The sequence below is a fragment of the Dermacentor silvarum genome, chromosome 4 (genome assembly GCF_013339745.2).
Source record: "Dermacentor silvarum isolate Dsil-2018 chromosome 4, BIME_Dsil_1.4, whole genome shotgun sequence".
Taxonomy (NCBI): domain Eukaryota; kingdom Metazoa; phylum Arthropoda; class Arachnida; order Ixodida; family Ixodidae; genus Dermacentor; species Dermacentor silvarum.
In genome coordinates, this window is record NC_051157.2 from 141,447,346 (window position 1) to 141,459,386 (window position 12,041).

The 12,041-nt window shown below is 44.0% G+C and overlaps 1 protein-coding gene across 8 annotated transcripts in view; it reads right to left on the reverse strand.

Annotated features, from left to right (window-relative positions):
* The window catches only part of LOC119450690 (mediator of RNA polymerase II transcription subunit 25-like), an 86,890-nt gene that overhangs the window by 36,813 nt on the left and 38,036 nt on the right, over positions 1-12,041 (reverse strand). For 6 of the 8 annotated variants that reach the window (XM_037714205.2, XM_049666136.1, XM_037714209.2 and 3 more), the window contains exons 14-16: positions 10,213-10,552; positions 4,123-4,137; positions 2,132-2,176 (exon numbers count right to left, since the gene is read on the reverse strand). In XM_037714205.2, coding sequence (XP_037570133.1) covers positions 2,132-2,176; positions 4,123-4,137; positions 10,213-10,552 — 400 coding nt within the window. The remainder of the gene's footprint in view (positions 1-2,131; positions 2,177-4,122; positions 4,138-10,212; positions 10,553-12,041) is intronic. The other 2 variants (XM_037714215.2, XM_037714213.2) reach the window with 1 other exon arrangement.

The following is a 12,041-nucleotide window of genomic DNA, read 5'->3' on the forward strand; positions in this document are numbered from 1 at the left end:
ACATTGTGGTAAAGTCTGGTGGATGCAAATGTTGGTACGGCTCAGGTTTCTGCGTAATTTATTTTGCTAATAAATTTTGGGTAACATGCATTCCTGTACTGCCGCATGTAAAAGCAACAAAAGTGGCGATTCAGTCTATGCAAAGAAGTGGAGGCAGCGAGTACAATATCAAGTTAACTGTGCACTACAGTACGTGAATTTAGGCTGCAAAGAAACCGGGTCTATTGTGTTGGCCAGGTGTCTCAACTTCAGAGCTATTACTTGATAAAGATGCAGCCAGCCATTCGAGGAAAGAGAGGATACAAGCACCTTCCGTGCTGTTGAATGCATGTTGAGCACCCTAAAGTGACCTACAAGCAAGACCAAGAGAATGTGTCCATCCTAAAATTCCAAGTGCAAATAGGCATTTGGATGGCAAAGATGGTGCAGCTTGTAGTGATGATGATACATGAATTTTAGCTTGGTGCAAGGGTCAGGTATGGCCAAAAAGCGACAAAAGGTTTGCAGTGATCGCCAGAGGTAAAATGCCAGGGTGAAAGAGCGATCAACAGTGGGGGATGACGGAAGCTTCAGTCTGGACACAAATTGACAGCAGAGAAACGTAAATGACGACTCCATCTCTTTGTCCCTGTCTCGTTTTGGCTCTGTGCATTCGCATCCCTTAACAGCTAACCCGGTCATGTGCTTTGCTCAGCGTGGAGCCAATGTTTTGGAAAAGGAACTTTTCTCTGCGAGGGCAAGTACCCTTGTTGAAGCGTTGGTTCTAGTCTTAGATTTTCCTTGTTCATGCACTCTTGATCACTCCATCTCATTTTTTTCAGTAAACCGTTTGCCTTGGCCTCTACAAAAATTTTGTATCCCGGATAATTCAACCAATTTACAGTCATTCCAAGTTTGATATTTGAAAAATTAGCTTTATTTCTTACATATGTTAACCATATTTTTACAGATATTCGTTTGTGTAGATACTCCTTTGCATGTTCAATACACCTATGCCTTTGCCTATTCGAAGTATCCGAAGTCAACGAGCTATGTCTCATGTAGTCCTGTATTTCACGAGGTCTAAAAACGAGGAGCCAAACTTATTCGTTGCAATAGCACGCCCCAAATGACATCAATCTCGAGACATCTTGGTTTGGTGACGGGCAAGTCCCGTTTGGCGGTGTGAACATTGGTCGCTGTGAGTTGCTTGTTGGTTGCCAGTAACGGTCCCTTGTGTGACCTCTGTCAGCATTCGCATGTGCGAATGCTTCTCAAAGGCCAACTTCAACTAAATTTTCAACTGCATAACAAGTCTAGTTTGAAACAGTGCAGATATACAGCAGCCTCTGTGCAAAATTTTATCTCTGGAATACGAGTAGCTCCATCGTGAAAAGCTAGCGAAAATAGACGTTTTTAATATCAAATCTGCAGAGGAAGGGGCAGGATGGGAGTAGAGTTATCACTCTCCAGAAATGAGGCAGAACCTAAAAAAAAAAAAAAAAAAGCGCAGCTCCTAGGCATGTCCTCCGAGATTAAGTGGCACTCGTGGTGCGCTGAAAATCTTCGGAGGCGATTTGCTGGCATTTGTGCCCTATCCGCTGACCACCGGGTGCCAGCGTTGTCTGGTAAGCTGCTATTTAAAGCAGCTGCTAATAAGAAAACTACACAACTACCAGCTCTACAGCTTCGCCGCCAACTGCTCCAGGAGCACGTACTTTTCATAACCAGTGCATGTATGTGCTCCAGTAGCAATACATATTTAAAACCAATTTAGCCAAAGCTGAAATTGCGTTGCAGTTGGCCTTTGATGCTGCTATCAAACTATGTATGGGTAGTGTAATCAATTGTCTGTACTCTAGGTGAGGGCATGTTGACGAAGGGCATCAATGCAAGGCATGTCTGCTGACCAGAGGTTCACACAATGCATTATTTGCTGTTGCTTTGAAGCTTCTGCAGCAGCAATGGCAGGTGTCATCGCTGCGGCTCGGTATCAAAAGCAGTCCTTGTACTTGGCGGTACAATGCCAAACTCTCATTGAGGCACTGCAAGATTCATTACCCTCCCGATATTTGCAGAGTTTTGTCTTCCAATGCCTCAAGAAAGTTACATAAAAAAAGAAAAGGAGAGAGAAATGTATGCAAGCATTTACCTGGTAAACAGGAGCTGGCGTTACGCACATGGGCGGTGCTGAACTCTGGTTTTTAATTTTTTTTTTTTTTAGATAGAGAGACAAAATACTGTCAGTTCATAAATATTAGTTACTCCAAACAAAAACAATAAAAAAATAATACTAACTATTACAAACAAAATGAGTAAGGCAGTCATACTAGAGACCAAAGGAAGAAGCATTCAAATTGATCCCTCCCCCTCTTTCAAAAAAGAATTAAAGAAAAGAAAGGTTTATGTCAAGTTTCGGTTTTAGATTTTGGCAAAGGTCCAACTTCTAATAAACTTTCATGGCATTTGTGTTGGCGCAACAGCAATGCAGATATCATAAGCGTACTCGTTCCATTCTTCGAGAAGTGTAATGGGAAAAGGCCTGAAATTTAGCAAATGCAAGCAATTGTCCTGTGTTACCTTGTAGTTATACTATAGCTTACACAAGCCTAAAGCCAAACTCAACCACATACCTATATGCTGAGTGCTACTTTCATCTCAGGACTTGCTCACATATTTATTCCTTATGTACCTTTTACTTGGGAAGCAGGATTGTGCCCTTAAAGTTAACTGTGCTTTATAGAAAGAGTCACTCAGTTGCAATGGCTGTGGCATTCCAGTGGAAAAATGAACAGCGCGTTAAGCTTTCACTTTTTCTCATCACATGTAGTTGGTAACATTGGCTCTATAACTTAAGTGGCATATTTTAGCCTGCCCGGTCCCAACTGCCACTTCTGCTAGATGCATGAGCACTATGGCAACCGGAAGCACTTCTCTCGACTATCTCGGCTTAAATGGCTAGACAGCGTGGACTGCCGCTTGACAGAAAAATTTAGCAGCAACACGTGTGTGCGACCATATTATTATAAGAAAAATTGTGCTAATATGCATTAATAAAAATATGTTAAAAATATTACTGTTACACTTTTCAAGGACTGACACGAGGAAAGGAAAAGAGTCATCTTGATGTCAATGACTGCTGTCGAACTATTCTCATCCTACAGAGATCATAAACATCTACAAGAAATGGTGCAGTTATGTCACTCGCCATTTCAGGGTTGTCTTTTATCTCTCAGATTAACTCTTTCGCACTACAATAACGTCTTATTTTTCGCCTTCGCATTGCTCAATACTCGCTTTTCCATTGGCGTAGATCACCACCAGTGACACCGCAGTTTCTACAACAAGCAAGACCCCTATCTTCACATGTTGTGCAATCAGGTCTTTAACTAAAGATACCTACGTTAGTCGAGTCAGTATATCCTAGTACTAGAGTACGCTTTGGTTCGAAGTAAATTCACAGCCATAACATCTACATAATACCCATACCTACTCTATGCCTTAAACTTTACTGCCACTCATGCAGTGCAATACACGCTTAATCGCATCAAAACTTAATGCTGTCTGTGGTGTAGTGCGTCCCCGCAACTCATGTAGTTGTCAAATGCATACACTCGTGCCTAAGTTGGCAGTTACAGCCACTGATGACAAAACCATTTCTGAAGTAATCTGAAACAATTATACATAAAATAAGCCCATTTTTGTTTTTTAGTGGAATTTCTTGAAATTCTGCCTGCTAAAAGAACTTCTTTTTTTGGCAATATTACGACTGGCAACCAAATTTACTGTTTTCAGTGCAACCATCATCAGCATGTAATTAAAAACACGCATGTAGCAGCAACTTTAGGCAAAGGACATTAGGAATAATAAGGTGACAGACTCTTATCGACATTACCGTAGCCTATGTGGCGCAGGCATTAGCTACAACAAGCTCGACACCAATTCTTTCCTCCCGCCTCTCTATGCTACAAAATATTTATGAAAAATGTGTCCCACTTTCAGAGAGGCACTCACATCATATATGACATTCGCATGGGAACCCAAGTGTGAATCATTATGTGAATGGCCAACATTGGCGGTAGCCATGGATAGGCTTCGGTTGGCGCTGTCCTGACTTAAGTGTGAAAAGTAAGACGCACTTACTGGTTCCCAGTGCACCTGCAATGAGTTAAGGTCGGGTGGGAAGGAAACAGAGAACAGAATTACTGTTGATGTGACCACGTGGATACACTGAAAATACAGTCAGGCCTAAATAATGGCAGGTGCAGCAGGAAATTACTGTTATCGTTGTTCTCCAATCTCCATGACAAGTGGAAAAGTGCAACGAAAGGTGAAAAATGTCACCAAAATGTATGCAAGAACTGCAAGAAGTGTTAGTACTAGAGGCAGCAGACACACTTGCTTAGAAGTTAACTAAATGGTTCAGAACCATGTCCATTAACCATACCTGCTAACCTGTGAACTTCAAAATTCTTAAAAGTCCAGCAGGCACAGCCCCCCCCCCCCCCCCCCCACCCCCATATCACGAATTTTCTTTTCTTTTTTTCTTTTTTTTCAGTTTGCCCTAAGCGCACACTTTTTGTGGGATTCACGCACACTTTATTAATATGATCAGAATCAGAATCTACTTTATTTCCAACACACAAGATGGGGGCCCACAGGCAAAAAGCTGTCGCAGACATATTTTTATCTTTAACCTCGCACAAGCCGCAACAAACTCAGGAGAGCAGAGACTCATATGCAGCACGTTGTTTTGAGGTTAAGTACTTTTGCAGTGACTTTGCTGTTGCCGATTTTGCAATGTTGTAGGAACTCGTATGTATAAACTTGCTTGAAGCAAATATTCTTCTGGTGTCCTTTCACCATCAGAAGACTTCAAAAAATATCTTTGGGCTTCGACGAGCAAAACTTTTCACAAACAGAATTTTTCTTTAACTTTGAAGCAATGTTCGTAAAATTGTAAAACAAGCCCAAATTCGTTAACTTAACGAAAAACTCTGGAGACTTTGCAGGTATGCGATTAACCCTTTCCAGCGAGTTGAACGTCGAGATATACAAGTTCACCTTCACCACACATTGCTAGTTGAGCTTCACTGCACATGCATCTTTTCCATGTTGCACGAAATGTGGCGACCCAAGAGAAAAACGGGTATATTGATGTATTATATCCAATATTGAGAGCAGCACGTCCTTATAGTACAAAGCAGTTTTCCGAAATGGCACTATGGACTGGCTATTGTTGCTGATTGGAACTGGTTTCCAATAGTATTGCAAGAAAGCCTACTTTGTAATCAGTTTCTCATGGCATATTTACAAAGCCTTCTTCTGAAACAATTATTTTCTGAAGCATCTCTTTCGCCTTTTCTCTTTGTATATATATATATATATATATATATATATATATATATATATATATATATATATATTTGTTTGGCTCAATAAAAAACAATCAGTATATTTAGATCATTTTTCCAGAAACTGCTTTGGTAGCGGAAAAGTTAAGTATATACCTGCATTCTACAAGAATATCATGATGTCTTAAAAGTTACAAGCAGCTACACAGTGTGCAGTCTAGACAAGTAGTGCAGTCTAAAAAAAGTCCTGCCGGTAATTCAATAAGCTGCTTTTTCCTTTCTCAACTGTTACAAGGTTTGACACAAATGTTACTGAACTTTAGTGTGTGGCTCTGGCCAGCTGTACTGGTGCATAAATCTTTTCCACACACTAAGCAAAAGCGAGTAGTATTGTGAAGTCTAGAATTTGTGCAACAGCAGAAGGACACAGGGTGTTGCAAGCCAAGTCAAAAAAGAGCGTGCCCACATCAGAAAGGTGAAAACAGTGTGAGAAACGTGTACTGAGTGAACGGATGATGCAACTCAAGTGCTGTTTTGCGTCATCATTTGACTCGGTTCGCATGTCTTGTGCTTTACCACGAAACCCCACCACCATCACCACCCAGCTATCTCAATGTGAGGATCATAATGACCGTGACTGTTGCTTAGCTGTCTGCTGCACCCATTGGGCAAAGTAAAGTGACCTGCATTTTTATCTTAACAAAACAAAAAAGATTTTGTGCTTACCATTACTCAAATTTCCCCAAAAGATTGCACTGGATGGTCTGGATCCTTAAATATATGACGTTTGACATTGTTACTTGCCCGGTTTACTCTTAAGAATAAAAACATGCCAAGTTGCCTTTGTCCATGCCCCCCATATGGTGTCCATGTCACAGCTCTTAGAGTAATAGATGCTAATCTCGAAGGTGTTGCTTTGCTGCAACACCTGTACGGCAGGTGCCGGACCTAAATGGCGACATCATGGCCACCATTTTCTGAACACTGCTATGACAAGGGGTTCAAAAGAAAACAGCATCGACTTTTTTTTTTCTTGACAAACCAATCAAGGAACAGTGCCAAGCGTTATTTTGAACGATCCGAACCATAAAATGAAATCTTGCTGCAAAATTCAAGCAACACAAAAGCAGCAGCAAGTGCAAAATAATTTTACAACTTTTGAGATAATGCAGGCCACAGTACGTAGTGATTAATGGTGCCACATGGCAGACAGCGAAAGGAAGTCACATGCAACATGGCATCCTAAACCGAACATGCTCCCAATCTCGGAGGCCAAGCTGACTGCTGTGGTGGGGTGGCATGCATGATGAAATTTGCCCAATTGGGCACTGCAAGCAATTAGATTAGATGACCAATCAGAATGGGTCGTCTAATCTGGCATCCCAGAGTGTAGTTTCGAAATTGACCAAGTATAATCTCTAGCAATGCGAGCCGAATGACGCACGCTTTTGCAGCAAGTCTGTTGCAATTGCCCACTACTTTTCTGCTCCCATACATGGCAATCTGTGAACTTTATTGTAAAAATCCTGCGAAAACAACACCGAGGGCAGGGCAATCTTTAATCAAAGCTTGTCCTACGTACACACCCTTTGTGGGATATATGCCCATATTATAAGTGATATTTTACCTTTCAATGCAGCACACAAGCAGCAGCAGCAGCAAACTTGAAGCAGCAGAGATTGACAAGCAACAACTTGTTTTTACATCACAATTACCTTTTCTGCAACTTTGCAGTTGCAGCAGGCAATTTTGCTGCTTTGTTGCTGCAGCAAATGAGTTCCTAAAGCAAGCGATTTCATCTGCTTCAGGAACTCACCTGTACAAACTTGCTCGAAGCAAGTACACCACTCTGGTGTCCTTTGATCATCAGAAGCCTTCCAAGGGGCATGGTCGGATACCAACGAGCGAAACACCATTCGAGTCTTGTGTGCGGCACTAAATATCCATTCACATTCGATGCTACCGTGCTGAATTGAAAGGATACCCAGCATTATCATAATATCTTGCATGCATCTTTTTGCAACTTTTGCTCCCTCATCTTTCAACAGAGTGCTTTGCAGGAAAGTGTTTCATGTATAGGAGAAAGAAGTGTCATGCGGAGACTCGCCCCATGCGAGAAAACAGACATCCCCAACATCATTTGATACTTAATAACATAAAGGTTCTGAGCCTAGACAGTATTCATACTTCATGTGTTTCTCTTGTTTTACATACTTTAAGCTATCCTGTCCCCTTCCAAGCTAACTGCAAGGACTGCTAAGCAACCAACTTGAAACCAAAAAACTAGAACGAAGCTTTTTCCATACACATTCAGCATTTACATAATAACTGTAAAAAAAAATGTAGATAAAGAAGTAAACATAAGTAAGTAAATTAATGAATGAACTATCTCAACATGACAGAACAGAAGATGCAATTAAAATCAAGACTGCCTCATGAAAATGGTAAACCTTCCTTGAGTGAGAGCTTGGACAGAGCATTTGAAGTGAACAATTCCCAAACATTCAATTCCGGTTGCAAGGAAGATAAAAATAAAAGACGAGATAGCTTGAACTAAATAAGTTTAAGTGAGGTTGAGGCTGCAAGAATTTTGCATGCATCATGTGTGCACCGTTTCCATTAAAATTTTTCAGAACAGTGCACGGGAGGAAGTTTTTTGCCCGAGTTCCAGGTACAAGGTATTTGAAGTCGTGCCACTCATAACAGGCACAGGCCTCACATATACCTACTGTTTTTTTTTTTTATGGGCAAGCATTTTTCGTTGAGCTCGTCCAACAGCATCCTGTCAAAGTGAGCAGCAGGATGTGCTACGCTACTGGCATGAATGTCCGCAGCAAGATACATACATACATACATACATACATACATACATACACACATACACACACACATGCTATGCCGAGTTTGATGTCTAAAACACTCAAGAGTTGAGCACTGGAACCTTACTGCATAGTTTATACCATATATGCTCGTGTAAGGACCACACTTCTTTTTTTGCAATTTCGACAATGTGCGACCCTTAAGAAGGCCCTGATCCACCCCTCAGGCTTGGTGAAATTACATAGTCCGCAGGTGGCATGCACTGCTGTGAATATCTCAGCCAAGTTTTGCTGTCGTACGCGGTACGTGGAACTCGCAAGTGAAGCGTGAAGTCACCTTTCTCTCAAACGCTCTCTTTTCAACAGAAGCCATGTTCCTCACTCTTTTCCGGTAGCTTTATTTCGTAATAAAGAGCATTCCCATACACGGCTGCTATTGGCAGCTGCGGTCGGCTACACCGCGGCCGCCGCGGGGTTCTGAAACGAGTTCATTGGCTAAGTGCACTGCGGCTCGTTGAGGACAACCACGTTTGGATTACGTTTAGTGCGTCATAGGCACTGAAATCAGAAGTCGTGGCGTCTGCATTAACATCCAAAAGGAAACTTGAACTGCGCGCCACAGTGACATTACGTTGGGGCCCCGCCCAACTCCGCCGTAGCCTTCGCAGTGCAAGGCATTGAAGAAGGAAGGGGAGCACAGCGGAGGCCGTGCTTGATTGCCAATAACTCCGCTTCTGCTGAACGCATTGAAGTACTTTTTGCGGCAAAGTATTTTTGAAATAGCCTATTTTCACTTCAAATGCCTTTCTCCACTTCGATAAAAAGCAGTTCAGGGCCCCTTTAAATGAGAGCAGGCTGTTTCAAGACCAGTTTTTTTTTCATATAAAACTGTGTTTGGGCTTTACAGAGTTAAGCACAAATGGTGAACTGAAGGCCATTGCCCAGCAATGCATTACTTTCTCTGCCATTGGCCCAGGGCAGCAAAGCATAGTTTTGCCAGCTGTTGTGTTCTAGAATTTCATATTTTGTACGGTCACAGACATCCTCGTTTCGGCCCATGCGTTATCTTATTTTGGGTGTTGCGCTAGCCGCAAGACACTGAAAGAGAATTACAGCTATGTCTTCCGTCAGCTTATCCTGTAGCATCAGTTACAAAAATTCCCAAATTGCGCACATTTGAACTAACATCCCACTCTGCTCCACTGACTGTAAAAGGCACAGACCTCAGGCTAAGTCTTTGTATAGGCTTCTAGACTGTGTCCCTTAAAATTCCTGTGGTGTAGCAGCAAGCTTTGATTTAATTTGAATGTGCTCCTTTAGCTTGGTGCACTTAAACTTGTTGAAGAGGTGTCTTTAGGTTGTTCGTGAGGCACAGAGCTTCTTCATTTACCTCACTCTGTTCCTTAATAAAATCATCATAAGCTACTATTTCCTGGCCTCGGCACCGTGTCATGTACCAGTGCAGGCTGGAAATGGGAATACCAGGCTGCCTTTTGAGGCTGCGGAGATATTCCGCTTTTTGTCAGATCCCTTGGTCCATAAACTTTCTTGATCGATAGCACATTTCTTTCTATGCTTTGAAACTATGCCAAAGCATCAGCAATGTGAGGAAGGTGCGAAGAGCGTAATGTTCAGAAAAGCGGCAGACAACTGTACCGTGTTCCTCTGTAACTTAACTGCAGGCCCAATATGACCCTAACCTCCACTTTATCAAGATCCTGTGAACAACTTACTACCCCAATAGGCATCCGCACTGCAGAGCAACTCCAACACTGAATTTATTTCACTCAACGCTAAAATAAAATGTCAGCATCCACTGGCCGCATACACCTCTCCTACTCCTCTACTATCTAAACCCTGCAACACTAGGAGGTTGTGCTGCGTAACGGACGTCCAGGGGTCCAGCATGCGCAGGTCCATCGGGCCTGGGATTCGGTGGCAGCTATTGGGGCCCTCGACTAAGGGCTTCAGCCAAATCTTTCTTTTAATCTTCAATGAAAGTTTCGTATCTCTCTGGACAACAAGCATGAGGCCGCAGAGGGCGAGGCCACATCACTCACCATCTTTGTCTTGGACTGCTGCTGCTTGCGGTGGGTGTCAATGACCTGCTTGACGGCCCCGAAGAGGCTCTCCTGGTCGTTGGCAACCATGCCCATGAACAGGTTCTTCTCTGCCATGTACACCACTAGCATGAGCTTGAGGTCGGCTGGCGGGCTTGCAAAGTGTACCAGACCCAGCCAAGCAGTGCCCATGAAGCGCGACAGCTTGATGAGGCCCTCGCTCGGCTCGAAGGAGAGCACCACGCAGCGTGAAGAGTTCTTCACCGCCAGCACCACGTTCATCAGCATCGACCGCGGCATCAGCTGCAGGGTCAGCTTTGGTGGCCACTTGTCCGCGCAGCTGCAATGGGCAATGGAGACATTTTTCTTATTTAGTTTAGGAAACCACCTTGCCAACAAAGAAAGATGTGCAGTTGCTGCCGGACATGTCACATACTCACGAATATGACAATGCCAATGTGCTTATTTGACAATACACGAGTACATGATTGTCGTGTCGCTGAGACAAAAGGTGATGACATGAGTCACCTGACTAAGCTTCCAGCACCATGTGCAATTTGTACACAGGCAAAGTAAAAGTAACAGGTTATTGACAAGAGGACAGCATTATACAGGACTAATCTCAGCCTAATACAAACAATATAAGTTTCATAATAAGATATATACAGTGAAATCCCGATAATTCAAACCTAGCCTGAAAATGCACCTTGCATACCGAGCACAAATACAGTACAACCTCGTTATAATGAACTCGCATCCGGCCCAAACAATAGCCTTTGTTATACCTAATGTTTGTTATAAGGATGTATATTCATTACATACTAATTTAGGCATGAAACATTAGGTTTACTTTGTTATACAGCAGACTTCCGTTTATTCGACTTTAGTTATTTTGATTTTTTGTTTAATTCATTCTTTACTGTGTGGGGTTCGGGCGCTTGCGGTGGTTGTGTGACGCCGTTTCATTGCGTTGCATTACCGAGGGCTCCATGTCCCTCGCCTCTCTGCCTGGACGGGGTGGTAGCGGGTCATAAAACACTGTCACTCGGCTGTCATCCCGCCCACGGAAAGGTCAACGGGCTTGCCCATTGGCCGACTTTTTGGCGGGATTTGGGCCCTGCTTGCGTGCGCTCCGGGTACGCGGGCGCAAGACTGGGCCCGAGGGGAGACCTCATCCAGGCGTCGGAAGGTGCGTACGTGTTTCTCTCTGCCGACGGCGGCCCCCTTTGTCCGCCGCCGGCCGATGGTTACTTCGGCTCGTCGGGGTCCTGGCCTCGGCGGGCGTGGGCAGTCTTCCGTCGTCTCGATGTCCTGAGGCAGCGCCTTGCGATCGTGCCCCCGTCTGTTCTTCTGTTTCTTTCTGTTTCCATTTCCTTTGCGGTGGGGTGCGCGATGGCAGGCGCTGGCTGAAGGATAGGCGGCCTCCCTCTCTGCTGGGTTCTTTGTTTTCTCCGTCGCGGTGCACAGTTAGCGGCCACCGACGACCATTTGGCTATGTTTTGTGTTGTTATTAGACTTAGATTTGGATGTGTTGTTTAAACTTATGCTGTATTGAACCCCAGCTTAACAAATGTCTGTTCCTTCTCGAGAGCTTCGCCTAGGGTCTCCCTTGCTGCGCGCGCTGGCTCGCCTTCCCCTAGCTGCATGGGACCGGCTGGCGCGAGCACGCGTCGGCACACGGAGTGGGCACGGACGCGGTGCCCTACATGTACGCATCGGGGCACGGAGTGCTTGAACCTGCGGCGGTCGTCCGGCGCACGCGATATCGGAGCGTGCGCGCCGTGAGCTTAGCGTAGCGACGAGACCACAACTGAAGGCTCCAGACGGCG